Source organism: Cuculus canorus, chromosome 24 (assembly GCF_017976375.1).
Source record: "Cuculus canorus isolate bCucCan1 chromosome 24, bCucCan1.pri, whole genome shotgun sequence".
NCBI lineage: Eukaryota > Metazoa > Chordata > Aves > Cuculiformes > Cuculidae > Cuculus > Cuculus canorus.
The window spans coordinates 4786996-4807166 of record NC_071424.1 but is presented as its reverse complement, the minus strand read 5'-3'; the positions used below and the strand labels follow the sequence as shown (position 1 = coordinate 4807166).

The 20171-nt window shown below is 56.1% G+C and overlaps 1 protein-coding gene across 4 annotated transcripts in view; it reads right to left on the bottom strand.

Moving 5' to 3' along the window:
- Window positions 1-20171, bottom strand: part of SCUBE3 (signal peptide, CUB domain and EGF like domain containing 3) — a 45106-nt gene that overhangs the window by 11370 nt on the left and 13565 nt on the right. For 3 of the 4 annotated variants that reach the window (XR_008453522.1, XM_054087769.1, XM_054087768.1), the window contains exons 4-10: window positions 17553-17687; window positions 14195-14320; window positions 13144-13260; window positions 8374-8421; window positions 4168-4284; window positions 2483-2605; window positions 60-176 (exon numbers count right to left, since the gene is read on the bottom strand). Coding sequence is in view for 3 of the 4 variants with exons in the window: in XM_054087769.1 (XP_053943744.1) it covers window positions 60-176; window positions 2483-2605; window positions 4168-4284; window positions 8374-8421; window positions 13144-13260; window positions 14195-14320; window positions 17553-17687 (783 nt within the window). In the remaining variant the exon portion in view is untranslated. The remainder of the gene's footprint in view (window positions 1-59; window positions 177-2482; window positions 2606-4167; window positions 4285-8373; window positions 8422-13143; window positions 13261-14194; window positions 14321-17552; window positions 17688-20171) is intronic. The other variant, XM_054087770.1, reaches the window with a different exon arrangement.

Genomic DNA, 20171 nt, shown 5'->3' with positions numbered 1-20171 from the left:
CCAGGACCTGAACCCAGGCGGGTGATGGGCTCCTCCTGCCAGCATCCAGCCAGCCCTACCTCCACAGTGGGTGAGCCCGTACAGCGTGTAGCCCTTGTTGCAGAGGCATTGGAAGCTGCCGGGTGTGTTGATGCAGAGGTGGTCGCAGGTCCGGTCGAAGGAGCACTCGTCAATGTCTGGAGGAAAGGGAAAAGAGGGAGGTGAGGGCTGGCGTGGTTCAGGGGCAGCCACCTGCACAAGGGCTGCTCCCTTCCTGCTCCAATTCCTCCAGCAAGCTAGGAGCTACTGGGATGCTGTGAGATACTGAACTGGAATTATCTAGGGTCTGGCACTGGGGTGCTCCAGGACCCAGCATTGTGGCGCTCTGCGATCCAGCACCAGGATGCTCTGGGAACCCAGCGCTGAGATGCCATGGAGACCCCATGCTGGGATGTTCCACGTATCCAACACCAGGATGCTTTGGGGACCCAGCGCTGAGATGCCATGGAGACCCCATGCTGGGATGCTCCACGTATCCAGCACCAGGATGCTTTGGGAACCCAGCGCTGAGATGCCATGGAGACCCCATGCTGGGATGCTCCACGTATCCAACACCAGGATACTTTGGGAACCCAGCGCTGAGATGCTATGGAGACCCCATGCTGGGATGCTCCACGTATCCAGCACCAGGATGCTTTGGGAACCCAGCGCTGAGATGCTACGGAGACACCACACTGGGATGTTCCACATATCCTGCACCAGTGTGCTCTGGGGACCCAGAGCTGAGATGCTGTGGAGACCCCATGCTGGGATGCTCCACGTATCCTGCACCAGGATGCTCTGGGACCTTGTGCTCCCACCCTGCCTGCCTCCAAGCTCCTTCCTTGCCTGGTCCAGCTACTCCTACATGGGAGCAGCAGCATCTCCCCCTGTCCCAACCTTGCTGCGGCCCTTCTGGGCCTCAAACAGGGCCAGCATGGTGTCCTTGGCACGGGGGAGCTGCGAGATCCCCGGCTGCAGCCCAGTCAGGGCTCTGCCCGTGCCAAGGAAGGATGCTGCGTGGGCAGATCCTGCCCCGGGGATGGTGCCAACGAAGTCTGCTTGGCCCCGCAGGGCACCTCGCTGGGGTAGGGAGGCCCTGGCTGGGCGGGTGAACCCAACCTGGTGGGTCTGAGCATCATTTCATTGGCTTCATTAAGTTAATTGCTGCCCTCATGTCAAACGCCCAAGAGTGCGGAACCTGGATGGAGATAAAAGCGGACGCAGCTCTGGAGCGTGCCAGCTCCCTCCTTTCCCGGCCGCACGCCTTTGGGAAGCAACGTTTGGGCTCATGCACTCTCAGCCGTGCTGGGCTCAGTCATGGGTGGGCTGGAGGGACAGAATCTGGAGCTCTGCGACACCTGCTGTGTCGTTTAAACCTGCTTGGGTTTATGTGGGACATGAAGGAGGATGTTGGACCAGGGGAATAAAGGTAAAAAAATCAGCACGGAGCAACCAGCTCTCTCCAGGGAGCACAGGATGGATTTTTCCCTCTCCTCTTGCCTTCCGACAGACAGGGAAAAGAGGAATCCCTTTGCGAAAACCACTGAAATCCTTGCTCTGCCTCAATGGTTTGCAAACCCAGCGCATCTCTGAGCAGGGCGTGATCCAGCCCCTGCCACGGGGCAGCTGGCCAAGGGGGAGAAGCAAGGCAAGACATGTCCCTCTGCTCTTCTCATTCCCCATCTCAGCAAAACCATGGCATCTCCAGACGGGAAGAAGCAGCCAGTGGGTCAGTTCATGTGCTACTGACTCGTAGCACCATTTCAGTCATGCTGCTGTGCCATTGCTTGCAAAAAACTCTGTGCAGTAAAGCAGAACAGCTTGGGAGAAGCCCAGAGGTGTCAGGGTGGGTGCTAAGCTCAGGGTGCTCTCCCAGGACACATGTCAGGGTGGGTGCTAAGCTCAGGGTGCTCTCCCAGGACACATGTCGGGGTGGGTGCTAAGCTCAGGGTGCTCTCTCAGGACACATGTCAGGGTGGGTGCTAAGCTCAGGGTGCTCTCCCAGGACACATTGGGTGCTGCTGGGCTCCCAGGTCCCTTGACATGGGTGCTCCGGAGCAGAGCCGACAGCCTCGGGCTTGCTCGTTGCTGGTGGGGATGCTCCTTGCATGCAGAGCTGTGTGCAAGCCCCAGGGCTGCAGGAACTTTTGTGACCATCATCCCAGCCCTGAGTAAGACCAGAGGATTTCAGCCAGCATCTGCCTAATTGCTGGCTTTAACTCCGCTATGAGAAGAACCCAAAGTTCCCCAGCTCGGGAGCGGGGCTGGGACGACAGCCCAGCTCTGCAGATCAAAGCGCTAAGCTCCAGACCAGAGCCCAAATCCAACGCTAATCCCCCAAAGGATGTACACGGTCCAGAGGAAAGCAAAGAGGAATGAGCAACCAGACCAGCACTCAGCCAGCAGAAGCCGTGGGAGGGCTGAGAAATGCCGGAGGGCAGGGAGAGGTGATGCCCCTTACCTTGGCAGTTCCTCTCGTTGATGAGCAGCTTGTAGCCCTTCTTGCAGCTGCACTCAAAGCTGCCCACCGTGTTCCTGCAGATGTGGTCGCAGCCGCCGTTGTTGAGCCGACACTCGTCGATGTCTAGCAGGGACAGGGAATGTGCATCACAACCAGGCTGGGGTGCTTGGACAAGAGAGAGGGGATCTTCTCCCCTTGGACCTCATCCCCATGAGGAGCCAGCAAAGAGGGGGAACATCTGGGTTCTGACGGTCACCAGGGGAATGCGGATTCTGAACTTCTCTGGATGTATTTGAGGAGCCAACACATGACACTGGAGAAAGCCAGGGCTCCTGTGCTTGGTTCCCCTTGGAAGTTGTGCAAAGCGTGTCGTTTCTGTAGGTCTCAGCAGCCCCTGGAGCAGAGCCAGGAGCCAAGGTCTCCAAAAGAGCCTCACAGCTCAGGGAAAACACCAGCCCAGAGCCCGCAGAGCCACAGATTTAGGCTGGGGCTACTTTTGGAGCAGTGGGGAGAAAAAGCGAGTTGGGAGGGAAAACCACCTCCTTCAAAAAGAGCTGCTTGACAAAAGAAATACTTTCCCTCCCTCACCTCTCTAGCTGCCATCTCCTTCCTACCATAAACGAAGCTAAAAGTGACGATGCAGAATAACTGCAAAGAACCCTAAAAACCTGGAAAGAAGCCAGGAGTTGTTCTTTTTTTGCCTTTTTTTTCTCCTGATCACAAAATTAACTGCTAGGAAACGACCTGTAAAATGGAAGAAGACCTGGAAGAAGCAGCGTCCTTCTCCATCACTCCCATCTCCCAGCGCCGGAGCAGCAGCTCTGCTTCTCCGGGATTGGGGTTTTCATTTTACAACCACGAGGGAGCGAGTTGTAAAGCAGCCGTAATAAAACCCCCAGACACAGGGGATGTGACTCCGGATTATTGCACGCTCCTGGAAACTGCAGGAGTGGAAGGGAGGGAGGGGGGGATGCTCTGATAAAATAACAAGGGGCAGGGGGGGTCTGGAAGCACTCAGCAGGTAGACAGGCAGGTTTTTTTTTCAACTAAGGTCAAGTTCCCGGAGCTGTTGACAGACACAACGCAGGCGCCGGGCAGCTCTGGGGTCACTGAGTCCCCTTGCCCAGGGAGGGGGGCAGGTTTGGGGTGACTGGGGTGAACCGCAGTGCGTGTGAGCCAGGCTGCTCCCGCAGGTGGTTGGAGATGTTGGAGGGAGCACGCAGAGGCATTTGGCATCCTGAGATGTTCTTCTCCAAGCAGGACACGGTGCTTGGATCCGGCTTGATAAAGAACCCCAAAGGGACTGTGCATCTCAAATTCCCAGCGTGGGTGTGGGTTTCCCTTGGGGAAACTGAGGCAGTGAGGTGGAACTAGGTGGGACGGGACCCTCCAGCCCCACAATTGCCACGCCATAGCCTCCGACTTGACCCCTTTCCTCCTTTCCATGGGCTTCCCAGGGGACAAGGTCTGACCGTGGTGCCTTTAGCGAGGCAGATGAGTTGCAGCGCCGGGATGTGATCGCCATCCTCACCCCACTGGTGCAAACACCGAGCAAACAAACTCTGCAGGTAATGTCAAGCTGAGCTAGAACTGAGTCTTATCTAAAAAGACTGAGGACACAGAAGAGGGTCTGAGGGACCTATGGGTGAGCAGTGAACACCCCGACAATGCTCGCACCCACCTACCTTTGCACGTCTTCCTGTCGGCTTGGAGCATGAAGCCCATGGGGCAGCTGCAGTGCACGCCCGTGGCCGCGTCGTGACACTTGCTGTCGCAGCCACCGTTGTTGACAGCACACGTCTCTGCACAGAGAGAGGAGAGAGAGGCCACGGTGAGGGACCAGTGCCTGAAAGGTGGCCACATCACCCAGATGTTCCCATGCCATCCAAACATCCCCACGCTCTCTAGATGTCCCCACGCCTGCCAGACACCCCCACGCCGCAGGGTGGAGGAGACACTGGGACCACTCTGAAGAGGTCACAGAAGCCTTGAATTAATAACCCCCTCCCCAGATACCAAGCGTGAGGGCCAGAGGGGTTAAAGCATTGATGTTTGGTGATCCTCTGCAGGTGACCCAGCACTCATTGCCTTTCCCATTGCTCACCACGCACCGGAGTGCCACTCCCCGGGGATTTTGGAGGTGAAATAGGGGCACGTGTGATTCACTCCAGCTTGCAGGCAGTGCTAAAGCAGGAAAAAACACCCAGATTTCCTGGTTCCCCATCCAAAACCCTACTGAACTCTCCTGCCTTTCCAACAACCCGCTCTCATAGACCGGGCATCCGCATTTAAGGCAGAGAGGGGAGTTGGGACAGCCCCTTCCCTTCGTTAGGGGATGCTTTATTAATTGCAGGCAGGGAGCAGAGTGGCACCCGGCTGTCCCAGGGAGGACGAGGTCAGGGACACGGGCAGGGAAATGCAGGCAATGTTGCTTTCTGTTGCGAAACAGCCGGCACTTGGGGTGCTGGGAAAAGCGGAGGTGGTTCTACAAAAGCTCTTCATTCCTAAAACCTGTCGGCTTTCCAGCTGACGGAGGGAAAAGCCTCTCTGTGGGATTAATGCCGCCACACTTGGCCGCCGCGCTGGCATCAGGGTTGCGTGTTCACCCAAAACGGTGCCTGGTGGGATCCAGCTTTGGCAGCGCCAATGGGGAGGAGAAGAATTTCCAGGTGACAAAGCTACAGCCCTTCACTGCACAAAATGCAGCCAGAGCTGAGACTCTCTTGAGACCCCACCTAAAGTCCTGTGTCCAGGTTTGGAATCCCCAACTTAAGGAACTGTTGGAACAGGAACAGAGGAGATGAAGGACCATGAAGATGATTAGCGAGATGTGGCACCTCCTGTACGGGCTGAGAGAGTTGAGGGTGTTCAGGCTGGAGAAGAGAAGGCTCCAAGGAGATTTTAGAGCAGCTTCCAGCACTGAAAGGGGCTCCAGGAAAGCTGGGAAGGGGCTCTGGATCAGGGAGGGCAGGGATGGGACAAGGGGGAATGGTTTTGAGCCAGAAGAGGGGAGATTGAGATGAAATCTTGGGAAGAAACGTTTTGATGTGAGGGTGGGGAGCCCCTGGCCCAGGTTTCCCCGAGAAGCGGTGGCTGCCCCATCCCTGGAGGTCTTCAAGGCCAGGTTGGATGGGGCTTGGAGCCCCTGATCCAGTGGGAGGTGTCCCTGCCCATGGCAGGGGGTGGAACTGGATGGGCTTTGAGGTCCCTTCCAACCCAACCCATTCCATGATTCTCTCCAGAGGTGCCCAGGCTGCGGCTCCCCAGTGATGCAAGTACGCAGCTCTGCTTCCCAGGTGGGATGGCATCAGGATCCCACCTCCCTCACTGCCACCGCCGAGTTGTGAAGCCAGAGGTGACCCCTTGCCGCCCGTCCCTAACCATCACCCGCCGCTCAGGCACGCTGGCTGGTCCAGCGCCGGCTAATTTGGGAGACACTTCATATAATTAGAACCCACACACAGAGGCAGGGAGCATCAGTGGGAAAAAAATGCAATTAAAAAAAAATGCTAATTATTTCAGCATTATCAAAGTCAGCTGTTGCTGGTAGGACTAGAAGGGACACTAATTTAAATGAAGCATTTTCAGCTTGACAGCTTCCCTGTGAGATCAATCCTCAATTTCGGTCCCAACCACCAGAACAATGGTTTGAAGTGCATTAAGTTGTTCACAAAGGATAATAAAATATTCCTTTCAGAAGGCTGGTTGCTGGGATAAATGAGGCATTTGGGTTTCAAGGAACCCAAGATGAAAATGTCTTGAAGAAATTCCTTGGAAAGAGCAAATCCCAGGTTCTCCTGCTTTTTGCGAGCACCACATGGGGTGGGAATGACTGAGCCATCCAACCATTTGCCGCAGGGGGAGGGAGCTGGGATCGCTCTGTGCTCGTCTTGCCACTGCTATTTTTATGATGTCCCATAATATGAGAACAAAAGGGACCATTTTATGAAATTAATAACCAGCACAATTACAAAACCTAATGGCAAGGGAGGGATTCCTGCAGATATTATTCCTCCAGCCAGGTCCTTGCACCACATGCATCCCATCCCCACGGAGCCGGAGCGAAGAGCACGGTGTGGGCAACACCGCACCAAAGGGAAGGGAAACTTTCTGGAAGCCCAAGGAATTATCTAACACCACCCTTTGTTCCAGCAGCTGATGCAGAAGGACTGATTTAACAGGGTGACTGCTGAGATGAGACGATGGGCTCAGTGCAGGAGCTGCTTTCAGCAGGATTGAGGAGAAGCTGGAGACCACGGTGCCCCGGGCATGCTTTATGGTGCTCACAGCCTCCTCCAGCACTGCGACACCCAGCTCCATCCTGGCCGCTTTGCCCCTTTAGGAGTTCCAGCAAGTTCTACCCACTGTCTTACACAGGATGAGGCTTCAGCCCGGGACCTGCGTGGGGTGGGAGGTGAGCCAGCGCGGCTGGAGCACTATTGCAACCTCCTTTGCAAAGCGAGGACCGCATCCCAACCTCGCAAAGAGCTTTTGCAAACAGGTCGGGGGCTGCTGGGCTACCTGCGAGGGGCAGAGGTTGGGTGGTGGATGCTGCTCAGGAGCAGAGCCCTGGGAGAGCAGAATTGTTTGGTGCTTCTGGCAGCCCGCGGGCTGCTCTCAGCCTGGCACGAGCTACCGTGACTCACTCAGCCACACAGGGCTTTGGCGAGGACCTCCATCACTTGGGGAGGGAGAAGACAAAGCAGCTTGGACACACACACACGCTTTCCTTCTCTCCTCCATCCCAGCTCTGATCTCTCTTCCCAACTGCCGTGCCATGGAAATCCTCGCCGCGCTCAGCAGCCTTCACCGTGGTGGCCCTCACCAGGACCCACCCAAGCCCCTGCCCGCGCCCCCGCAGCGCTCTGCCCGCACATGCTCCGGCTTCGCCTCCACCTGCCGGGAAGTGGCAATCGCAGTGGGATTGCAATCCCACAAGCCTCAAGGGATCATTGCACGGGAATCGGAGGGATTAGAGCCAGGTTGGCTGGAGCGCAGTGATGGCGTGGAGCTGGGGGTCCCCCCTTCTCCCACCCCTGGGTGGAAGGCTCGGCAGAGCCCCCCTGAAATCCCCAGGCGGTGTTCCCTGACACTGCTGAGCCACAAATCCACAGCTCCTTCGGGATGTGCCAGGAGTTTACACTCACCCAGCGCGTCCATGAACAAGATTCCTTGCTGCAGGCAAGTCATTGTGCCTTCAGACTGCCTCAGTTTCCTTGGTGGTGGACCAGAGGCATCACCTTACCTTTGTGAAGGGCTTAGAGACCCGATGGGAATTGCAAAGAAACCCTTGGGGAAGCAGCTGAGGTGCCCAGCCCAGTAAAAGACCATTACAACTCTGAGCTGGATGCCTCTAAACACGGTCAGCACCCATGCCAGGACAAACTCCAGGATCCCCGGAACGCCTGTGGCCTCAAAGGGGACCCTCCGCAAGCAGGGGAGCTCTGGGAAGGGGTAACTGTAGGAGCACACAGCGCAGAGCTGGGCATGAGCGTCCCCCTCCCCACCCCGCAGCCGCCCGCAGACCTCTGGTAGCTCCTTGCAGGCGTTCTCAGCCACAGCTCAAGGGAATAACTATCGCTGCAGCCACTGGGAAACGGATGATCACCCCTTGCACCAGGCTGGATCAACCAAAGCAACGCGACAACCCCCGCCTCATGCAAGCACAGCCAGGAGAAGGTTTCTTTCTCAGCCCCCCAAAAAGCAAAGCCTGCTCGCAGCCAAAGGTCAGGCTCACTCTGCGGGCTTTAAAAGCAGCAGCGGGGGACAGGGTTAGTGAGGCATGCGGTTAGTGCCATAGCGCAGCCCCCCGAGCCCGGTTATGGTCTCGAGGTGAGAGACCACCAATGGTTAGACCCCTTTGTAGAGATAGAGAGAACAAAAATATTTACCATTAGAAAACGTCTCAAGGATAACGTGTTGCTGGAAGTGTCTCTCCCCTGTTTAACATTATAAAAAAGTGATTTAGAAACAGTCTCCAGCAAGGAGTTGGTGTCACACGTCAATGGGTTCAACTCTGCAGCTTTTCCAGCCTGGTAGAAATTGTCCCTTTGGGTTTGTTTTTTTTTCTCCTCCCACCTCCCAAAAGGGCCAAACGCTGAGGTTTGGGTCTGATTTTCTCAACTCCTCCATCACCTTGTCTGAAGCATCCCAAACTCTGCAGCCTCTCAAAGCCCCTCCGGTTTCACGCTCTGCATTGTGTCAACCGGAGCCCGAAGCGAGAGGGAGGAAGCGCGTTACGAGGAGCGTTAGTGCAGCCCGTTAGTCTGGGGAACTGCCCTTGCAGGAGCAAAAAACAGTGCGTGCTGGGGATCCCCAAGAGGAGCCATACAGACACTGCGGCCGTGGGCTTTGGGAAGATGACCGCATCCTGCCGGCAGCACTTGCATTGCTTGAATTTAGCGGTGAAGCCAGCCAAGCTTACAGTCAACCTAAATTTTGGGTGCATCGGTGCACCCAGGGAGCCACAGCACAACCCCAGGATGCTGAGCACCTGAGGGAATGGGTGGGAGCCTGAAGGGGAAAAAATGGACAAGAAGGAGCTGAGAGCAGCCTGGGCAAAGCCAAAGACCCTAAAATCGGTGCTAAGCCACCCAGGGTTCACTTTGAGGAGTTGCCTAAAAAGAATGAGCCTGAGCTTTGCCTGCAACCCTGCCTGGCACAACACATCTGGGTCATGTTCCTCGCTTCATCCTGGTCATATTGGAGAGGGATAAGGAACGCCAACACCTCTCCTTGATCCCATGTGTGGGCAGAGCCTCACGGCAGTGCTGAAGCAAAGCCTGAGAGCCCCTGGGTGATGGGGGCACGTGGAGAACCCAGAAAGGACGAGCACAGCCCGGCTCAACGAGAAATGATGCCAGGTCTGTGCAGAGCGGAGAACAGTCAAAGGGGAAATGAGGGGAAACACAACGACAGCTGTGCCTGAGCCATCCCGGGAGGCTGCGGGCAGGGATTCAGCAGCCAGGACACGGGGTGATGAGGTTCTGTGGGGACCGCGTCCTTGATTCGCATGGAGGAACGTGCATGACACTCCCACGGCCACCCACCCCGCATCCTTGCGCCTTGCTTTCCCCTTCCCAGAGCTCTCCTACGTCAAGGTCCCCTTGCTCTGGTGTCCCCAGCATTAACCCAGCAGCGGGGTCCGGCACAGCCTTGGCACTTCCAGCTTCACAAAGCCGCGGAGCATCAGGGATGCTGTCACACACTACTCTATTGCGGGTCAGGAAATCAGCCGTGGAAGCGAGCTGGTTTAGTTTCCTCCTCCATCTAATTGTATTCCCTCCTCATCCAGACCTCCCACTCCATTTGCCGCAAGTGGGGAGTATGGTGACATCCTCACTGCACCCCAAAGATCACCGAGACGGAGCTTCAACCATGCCCTGGGTCGCAAATCTTTCCAGAAAGCCAAAAATCTCCATCAGCTGCCGCAGCCTGGTTTGCATCACCCTGCAGGCGCTGCAGCCTGGGCTGACCTGGAGGGTGACTTTATGTGCTTTTTTCACTTGTTTTAAAAAAATAAAAGGCTGCTTTTTTTTGAGCATAAATATAAATATATAAGGTCATCAGCCTCTCCCCCTCCCCCTCGAGCCGGCAGACTTGTTGGGAGCCATTAGGGCTGGCCCCGCTTTGCTCACAGGCATGTTATTCATTATCCGCATTTTTAAAAGCGGCAATAAAAAGCGGAAAAATGAAAAACACCGGCCGTGGCCTAATGAAACTGTCATTCAAAGGGGCTGATGGCGCTTCCTGCCGCGTGGTGTGATCTGAAGGGAACCTGGACCAGGGGCCTGTCCCGGCAGCCCATCAAACGCACCGCGTACAATTTCAAAGCCCATGGCCCGGGGAGAGAGTTTGCGTTTCCCCTTGCTGGAAACTTTATTCCCCCTGAGATGATGAAATATTTCAGAGGAAATGGGGAAGGGGTGGCAGAGGGAGCACTGAGGAGGGGGGAGGGCTGTTTCTTGAGCCCTGGCTGTAAAACAAGAAAGGATGGTTATAAATATCTGAGCAGGTACCTTGGCTGTAAATCTGCCGGCTGGGCATCCCCGCGGAGCGGCTGCCGGCTCCCAGCGGCCAGAGCACAATCCCATAGTGTTCCCGCAGCGGGGCTGGGGGCCAGGAATCCCTCAGAGGATGCAGGAGCCACGCGGGCTCCTTCTTGCAAAGAGGGGTGGCAAACCCGAAAGGTGTGGCGGTGAGCTTGAGGCTGGCGCTGCTCCTAAAATCCTCCCTTGGGGTGTTTGATTTCCACCGGGAAGGTGGGAAAGGGAAGAGCTCACAGGGATGTACCAGCTCTGCTGGGAGATCCCTTCCCAACAGATACGGTGCATGACATGCGGGTGAAAAGGAAGATATTGGCCAAGGTAATGAGGATGAGTGATTTCAGAAACCCCCAAAACCCACCTGTGGTACCCGGGGTCCAAGTGCTGAGACCCTCTGAGATCGGACCCCTCTGAGCATCCCCTAAATCACGAGATGCTTCGGAAAGCTGTTCTCCCATCCCCTGCAGCCAGTGGGTCAGGAGCATCCTTTCGGTACCAAACCTCCCCGAGTTCTTGCACCAACACAGACGCCACTCACGCAGGGACCTCCATCCAAGAGGAAAGCACCGGCTGATGCACCTCGAGGTCCCAAAGTCCCCATTGGAGGAGCGCTCCCCACCCTGGGCACAATAATAACCCCACAGGAGGAACCTCGGTAGGTGGGAAGGGATGCAGCAGCCAAGGCGCAAGCATTAGGATGTCAGGGACAAAGGATTGACCTCGGTGAGTGGAAAGGGATGCAGCAGCCATGGGAGAAAACACAAGAGTGACGGGGACAAGAGGCTGCCCTCGGTGGGAAGGGATGCAGCAGCCACAGGAGCAAACATGAGGATAACGGAGACAAGAAGCTGACCTTGATGAGTGGAAAGGGATGCAACAGTTGTGGGAGAACACACAAGGATGACGGAAGCAATGGGCTGACCTCGGTAGGTAAGATGGGATGCAGCAGCCGTAGGAGCAGACACGAGGATGACGGAGACAAGGGGCTGCGAGCGCCTGCCGGGCTCAGGGTTCACCCTGGAAGCAGGCTGGGTGACAGCAGTGACATTAACGCAGCAGGCGGCCGAGCTGACCGGCAGGAGGGCTTTAGAGAGGGCTCACCCCAAGCATCCCTCAAGCTGGCGGGGAGCAGCCGGGGGCCCAACAGGCTCCTCCATCATTTGGCCCGAGGATGGAGCCGCTGCTGGAAAGCGCAGAAGGTTTTCTGTTCAGGCACAGCAGGGACGTGGGGAGCCAAAACCTCCCTCTTGCTTTCAATTCCTTTTTCTTCTTTATTTTGCAATAAGAACTCAAATGTCTCGAGCAATTTGTGGACTTAATCACTCCCTCAACGTAACATTTTTTTAAATCAAATCTGCTGCTAAGCAGCACAAGCATATGAAACCAGTAAAACTTCTATCTCTGTTTGATGTTTTACAATTTGAAAACATACACAGGAAAAGGACAATTTTGGGGGTGGTTGAGTTGTTGGTTTTTTTTTTTTTTTTCTTTTTTTTTTTGCAAGACAATTGTTCCTGAGCTGAGCCCCCACGGTGCCAAGTCGGAATGGATCACCGCGGTCAAATCTGTCCCCTCCGTGCCCCTCCCCAAATGCTGCTGGTGACAGCGACAGTTTCTAGCATGGGGACATCCTCACCCCTTCTCTCTCTCCACAGAGGCAGGCAGAGACCCATGCCCACACCCACCCTGTCCTCAAGTGTCTTAAGCATTCCTGTGGTCACTTTTGCTCCCGACAGTCAAGCAGCGATTCATCCCTGAGCCTCGCAGGCATCCGCAGCATCCCTAAGCCTTGCAGACACCCACAGCATCCCTGCACCTTGCAGGCACCTGCAGCATCCCTGCACCTCACAGGCACCCACAGCATCCCTGTGCCTCACAGGTACCTGGAGCATCCCTGAGCCTCTCAGGTACCCAACCTGCAACATCCCTGTGCCTCACAGGTACCCGGAGCATCCCTGAGCCTCTCAGGTACCCAACCTGCAACATCCCTGAGCCTCACAGATACCCAGAGCATCCCTGTGCCTCTCAGGTACCCAACCTGCAACATCCCTGAGCCTCACAGGTACCCGGAGCATCCCTGTGCCTCTCAGGTACCCAACCCGCAACATCCCTGTGCCTCACAGGTACCCGGAGCATCCCTGAGCCTTTCAGGTACCCAACCTGCAACATCCCTGAGCCTCACAGGTAATCAGAGCAGCCCTGAGCCTCTCAGGCACCCAATCTGCAGCATCTCTAAGCCTCGTGGGCACCCGCAGCATCCCTGAGCTTCGCAGGTACCCAACCAACAACCTCCCTGAGCCTCGCAGGCATCTGCAGTATCATTGATCCTCGCAGGTACCCAACCCACAGCATCCCTGAGCCTCACAGGCACTCTCAGCATCATTGATCCTCGCAGGTACCCGACCCGCAGCATCCCTGTGCCACCCGGGCACCGGCAGCATCCCTCACACATGCACCAGGTTTCTCCAGTCTCAAGAAAAGGAAACACCGCATCCCCAGAGTTTGGAAAAAAAACTCCTTCCTTCATCAGACCAAGAGCAAATTGCCTGGAGGGGAAGACAAGCCGATCCACTCCCAGACCCACATCCCCGCTGCCAGGCGATGCCTCGCACCTACCTATGCACGTCACCCCATCGGAGTGCAGGAGAAACTTGACGTGGCAGCCGCACTTGGGCCCTTGGTCGGTGTCGTCGCAGGTGTGTTGGCAGCCCCCGTTCCCATAGTTGCAGGTCACTGTGGGATGCAGAAGAGCAGCTGTCACCACCCCAGTGCCTTTCTTCCCAACCCAGCACCCCCAAACCGGCTTGGAAACACCTCAGCTTTACCCTCAGAGAGATCCCTTCCTCCTGGATAACTTCTAAAGCCCTTTGACTTTCCCTGGGGGATGGGGATTGGCAGATGTGAACTCTTATGTGGTTTCTCACCTCTTCCCTTCGCATATTGCCCAATGGCACCAGTGGGGTTGGAGCAAAGGGGACCGGTGGGGTGGTTGCCCCTGACCCTGGTTCTGGTATTCCAGGGGAAGGGTGGGACTTTCCCGAGCTCTGGAATGACTCAGGTGCTGCCGAGAATCCCTGCCAGCCCCTCCCGGGGAAGCAAGGCGTACTGTTCATTTAGCTCGAAGGGAAAATATGTTCATAGGATTAAAACTCCATTCCATCAGCGATTTTACGCGTTTGCTGCAGACAGCAAATGAGAAACAAAATAAAAATAATTGCATAAACACACATATCTAAAAACTCTGGCAGTGCCAGAGAGATGCTGGAAGGAGATCAGACAGGCTGAGAGCACCGCAACCCCTGGGGAAAGGATTGCTGTGCTCCTCCCGTGCCGATTGCACTCTCCCTGTTCATCTGCCCTTGGGAAATCAAAGCTGGTGGGACTGGGAGAGAAGGTCTTGCACTTTTGGGACCGGCTTTGACTGCCATTCCAGTCTCAGCTTAAGGGCACGATGTGTCCTGGCAGGGGGAACGCAAGGAGCATCATCTGTAAGGGCAACAGAGCAGGGCATGCTGGAGGAAATAAAGCCAGAGGTCTTCAGGTTCAATAAATCAATTGATAACGGGGGGGTCAGGGCTTTGCAGCAGGGCCAGGAGGGGTCTGTGCTGGGAGGATGAGGTTTGAGGGCTCCAGGAGACCGCATCCTCCTCCGTGGAATGCTCCTTACGTTTGCAGTCACGCTGGTTCTTGGTGAGCTCGAAGCCAGGGCGGCACTCGCAGGCGATGCCCCCCTTGGGGGTCTCCCGGCAGATGTGGGCACAGCCGTGGTTCTTGTTCATGCAGTTCATTCCTTCTAAAAGAGAGAAGGAAGCAAAGAAAAGCTCCAAAAGCTCATCGGCACTAGTCCACGGCGGCAGAAGGGAGTCCGGGGTGGGACAGGGACAAAGAGGGGAAAAACCTTGTGAGAAAAGGGCAATGTGTCAAAGGGCAGCACCTCCTGGCACAGAGCTGCTCGGGGAGGTGGACAAAGCCACCCTGCAGCCTTGAACCTTTGATTCCCTCCCTCCAGCTTGGGGGAGACCCTATTCCTGTGCCTCGGGGCAAGCAGCGGGACCAGAAGTGCCTCTGCCCCGCCTGGCACTGGCAGATGGAGTGATGCATCTGGTGTTTGGAAGATGAGGAAGATGGGGTGAAGATGGTTGTGACTCCTTGGGTGGGCAAACAGTGGCATTGTTCAGCAGAGCAAGGAGGGGTTTTGGAAGGACAAGGACAGCCCTGGAGCTGCTCCACAGAGTCCCTGTGTCCATCCCTGCCCATGAAAGCGGTGGGTACTCAATGTCCTCCATGCATTTCATAGAAGCATAGAATAGTTTGGGTTGGAAGGGACCTTAAAGATCATCCAGTTCCAACCCCTGCCATGGGCAGGGACACCTCCCACTGGATCAGGGTGATCAAAGCCCATCCAACCTGGCCTTGAACACCTCCAGGGATGGGGCAGCCACAGCTTCCCTGGGCAACCCTGCACTGCACCCGGTCCTGCTCGGGGGTCCCACAACGCCCCAGGCACACCGAGAGCAGCCAAGCGCTCTCAGCCTCTCCCCCAAACAATGGGGTTCTTCTCACCCTCTTTTTTCATTGCTGCTCTTTACCACCTGGCAACACCTCTGCTGCATCCTGGGTACCCCGGTGGACACCGAGACTTTGAGGCAAACCCTGCCCTGCTGCACGTCTTCTCCCCCAGAGATGCCACCTTCCAGAGAACTGGATCCTGACGGCCAGCAGAGATCCTCCGGCTCATCCCAGCAGAGATGCAAACTTTGGTGTCCATTTACCCTGGCTCCCCTCCAGACTGGGATGCCAGCACAGTCTTTTCCTAAGCCTCCCCAGGCAATTCCACCCAGGCAGGGCAACCCCCTCCCTGCACAACTCCAGGACACAGCAATCCCTTTGTTCCTACAGCCTCCCCTCAAGGGAGCCCTGGAGCTTTGCACCCCCTTTAATCCTTCCTCTCCCTTCAGCATCATCACCTGCTCTTACACCTGCACCGTGTGAGGGACCTGCTCACCCTTTTCCGTTTTGAAGGCTCCTCTGGCACCACTGGGCTGAACACGATGGCGTTTAAAGGCACCCAGTGAACCCCAACCCTTGACCTCTCCATACTGGGAGGAACTGGCCAGTAAGAGGGAGAAGGCGATGGTGATGCTGGAGGGGGCGTTCTGGGATCCATGCCCCGTGCCTCCCAACCCAGCAGTGTTTCATCCCCTCTGCGTCAGCAGGGAGAGAGGAAAGCGAGAGGGAGATTAAGAAACAGAAGAAAAGCAAAGGGAAAGGATAAAATCTCCTGCCAGGGGTAGGAGAAGAGAGAAGGAGCTGGCAAGGACCCCAGAAGAAAGGAAGCAGCCGTAATGCTGAGGTTTAGCTCTCTAATACTGACTGCTTCTGCCTTGGCAGCACCCGAGGAGGAAATTCAAAACAGGCTTTCACTTCACACCCCAAATAGTCCTCAGGTGTCTGCGTTTTCACAGCCTGGGGACCAGGTGCGACCCTCCCAGCAGCCACTCCCGAGCTGGGGATCCACGCAGCAGCCACCAGACCAGCACCACAGCACTCTGCAGCCGCTCAGCTCAACAAATCCTCTCAAAACCCAACACCTGCATCCCTTTCCTTAGGAGGAATCCTCTCCACCCATCTCCCTTTCCTTAGGAGGAGTTCTCTCCACCCATCACAGGGGACGGAGTGGCCAGCTCACCCCTCCCATGCACACAGGGGATGGGGTGCAGGAGATGCTGAGCCATCCTGGGCTGGGCGAGATCCCCCAGGGAGCTGGAGGGATCGACACAGCTGGGAAGGGGGAAGGAGGAAAGCAAACCCACTCAGCTGGCTCTGCCAAGCAGCAGAGATAAAAATCAGCAGAGACATAAAAATCTCTCATTTCCTCCTATTTTGGCTACGAGATTGCTCCAGACGGCAGCAATTTAGAGCTGATATCGAGACCAAGGGCTCGGTGCTGCGCGGACCTGGCAGGAGAACACAAGCCTTGCAGGGTGGCGTGAGGATCTCTGGATACCTTTTATTTAATAAAATGCTGTGGAGATAGGGTTCACCTCCTCCGTTCGGTGTCATTGTGCCTGGAAAGGGCCTGTGAGGGTTTTGTTCTGGGGATGTTGATTACTGCCCCGGCATTCTCTCCCAATGTGCTCATAATAGATATGCTTTTACACCCGAGTCAGGGCAATCCGCGGTTTCAGTACAGGGTGGGGGATGATGTGTTTGAGAGCAGCCCTGAAGAGAAGGACTTGGGGTGCTGGGGGAGGAGAAGCTCGACGTGAGCCCCAATGTGCGCTCACAGCCCAGAAACCAACTGTGTCCTGGGCTGCATCCAAAGCAGTGTGGCCAGCAGGGAGGGAGGGGATTCTGCCCCTCTGTTCCTCTCTTGTGAGACCTCATCTGGAGTGTTGTGTCCAGTTCTGGAATCCTCAGCATCAGAAGGATGTGAAACTGTTGGAATGGGTCCAGAGGAGGCTACAAGGATGATCTAAAGGGCTGGAGCACCTTCCCTATGAGGACAGGCTGAGAGAGTTGGGGTTGTTCAACCTGGAGAAGAGAAGGCTCTGAGATCTTATAGTGACCTTCCAGTACCTGAAGGGGCTACAAGAAAGCTGGAGAGGAGCTGTTCACAAAGATTTGTAGTGATAGGATGAGGGGCAATGGGTATAAACTGGAGAGGGGCAGATTTAGACTGGACATTAGGAAGAATTTCTTCACCATGAGAGTGGTGAGGCCCTGGCCCAGGTTGCCCAGGGAAGCTGTGGCTGCCCCATCCCTGGAGGTGTTCAAGGCCAGGTTGGATGGGCTTTGGGCAGCCTGATCCAGTGGGAGGTGTCCCTGCCCATGGCAGGGGGTTGGAACTGGATGATCTTTAAAGTCCCTTCCAACCCAAACTATTCTATGATCTGCAGCACTGAGACGAGTCACGAACCAGCGCCAAAGCCCAGAGCCAGGAACCATGCAGGGGTGGCCAGAGGCGATGGCGGATAAACGCAGGGGATTGAGGGTGCTCTGGGCAGGGGATGCAGTGCACTAACCTTCAGGGCGCTGGATGCAGGTGTGCTGGTTGTCGCTGAGGAAGAAGCCCTCCCGGCAGAAGCACTCGTAGCTGCCCATCATGTTGACGCACGTCTGCTGGCAGCCGCCGTTGCCCTCCGAGCACTCATCCACGTCTGCAAAGGAAAGAGGGCAGAGGGTGAGCACGGCTCCATGGCACGCTTGAGGAGACGGGGAGCTGAGAGTAACAGATTTGCCACGTAGCACATTATTTCTGCTTTATATACATAATCCCCCACCCAGAAGGAAGGAGAACGTGCTAGGGCTGCACGGAAGGAAGGCAAAGCACAGCAAGGATTGGGTCACAGAGCTTCCCTGGTTGATGGGTAAAAAAGGTCCAGCCTCATTTTGCAGAAAGGAACACCAAACCGCAGAGAAAGGGATTTTCCTTATCCTGGGACCCCAAAGCACCCCGGATGCTTGGCCGGGATACTGGCTGCAGCCACCCCCCACCACTCCCAGCCCCTCCGAGCCTGTTGCCAGCTGGAGATGTCTGCACTTCATTAGGGGGAGCTGGGAAACCTTAACCCAGAGCAGGAATAATTACTTGTAAGGAGACGTAAATCCCTGGGAGCTCTGCTGCCCTCGTGCCTGTTTCGGTTTAACAAAGCAAGGCTGGAAAGGGCTCAAGATGTGCACCCGTGGCAGCCGTGATGCCCTTGCCCCAGGCTGCTCCTGCTCTGCCCCTGCCAATCCCTTGTTTAACGAAGAGCACCAGTGCATTGCTCTCTCCAGAGTGTTTTTGGGGACAGCGGTCCAAGGTGAACCTGCCGGTGCCCTGAGCAAATGGGATGCTGGTCTCGAGGCAAACCTCCACCACGGCTGCCCGTGTCCCCTCTGCCCGCAGCGCCAGGTGATGGCATGAAGCCGGGGAACAAGGAGCCTCGTGCCAAAGAAAACCTTCTGTGAACTCAAGCATTGCAGAGCCGGTGGCTGGGGGGAGAGCTGAGCCCTGCCAGCACCGGCTGCCGGAAACGTTGGAATAGTGGCTCAGTGATGGCACGTGCCGTGGGTGCTCCCAAACCTGGTTTCCCCAACACTGCCCTCCTCCCCGAGCAGGAGGAATCTTGGGCAAAGAGATGGATGGATGGATGGATGGATGGATGGATGGATGGATGGATGGATACATGCTTGAGCAGCACTAGTGTCTTGCACCATGCCCCATTCCCAGACATTCTCTGGAGGATGCTGTGACAGGGGACAGGACAAGAGGGAATGGCCTGAAGCTCCACCAGAGGAGGTTCAGGTTGGATATCAGAAAAAAATTCTTCACAGAAAGAGTCATCGGCACTGGAACAGCTGCCCAGGGAGGGGGTGGAGTCACCTTCCCTGGAGGTGTTTAAGGAACGGGTGGATGAAGTGCTGAGGGACATGGTTTAAGGGAGTGTTAGGAATGGTTGGACTCGATGATCCAGTGGGTCCTTTCCAACCTGGTGATTCTGTGATGCCAAGGGATGCTGCAGCCCCAGGAGATGCTCAGAAATCAAAGCAGGGGCTGTACATCCAGGTGGAAACTGCTGTGGGAGCAGAGCCCAGTAGCATCCTACAAACCCACTACCTTGGAAAGGAGGTATTGAAGACATCATCTCACACCCAGGTGCCCGTGGGACGGGTTAGGGCTGACAGCCAGGCTGCCGCCAGACACAAAAGGACATACTCTGCGATGGTAGGATGTTTGTAGCTTCCTCCGAGATTCATCCCAGCCAAGCTATGTCCTGCAGATGCCAATAACTCTCCTCAAATCCACTTGATAATAGCAAGGGCTTAATGTCTCGCAACTGCTCCTCCAAGCGCCGCACAAAAATGAGGAGGCAGCTGTTCAAAACCGACGGCTGAAACGAGACTCCGCCGCTCTAATACCTGTTTTATTAAATACAACGGACGTGGGCAGAAGCCAATAGAGCCTGTGTCAGGACGGGGGCTTGAATTCTTGTCCTGGTTCAAAAGGTTGTTGGGGTGGGGGGCATGGGGGGACTGGTGGGCACAAACTCCCCCCCATGGCTCAGCCATGGTGCCAATACAGCCTGGGCATGGTCCTCTGCTTTGCTCTGCTTCTCTGGTTTTTTGGCTAAGAGGAGATGCTTGCAGGCTGGGCAAAGCGCAGTCAGGATGACGGGGAAAAAAGATTGAAAACAACCCTCTGGGGTTCATCCCTGCTTCCCGCCCCGAGAACAGCCACTGAGCAAATCCAGCCGGAGCACAGGGGGTGTCCACATCCTCATCTGTAAAATGGGCTCCGGGGGATAAACCTGCCCCATCCCTACGGCAAAACAAAGCTGCTGAGATGCTGGGATGAGCAGAGGAAAGGCCCAAGGGATTGCACCCCTAGGTTTCCTCTTGCCCGGCTGCTCCCCAGCCACATCCATCCCCTCCCACCCAACTCTGTAAACACATGACGTCTGCGGCTTGCCCAGCCCGGCTTTCTTTTCTTCTCTTCTCCTTGGGCTCATCTTCCCCTGGGAGAGGAAGGCAGAGCCGCCCGCGCCTCCTCCCAGCTGTGTAAATCTCCCCCCTCTCTCCGAGGATGCTGCAAAGAACCCAGGGATGGTGGTTAATGCAAAGCGTATGTGTCCATAATCCCTTCCCCCTCCTCCTCCTTC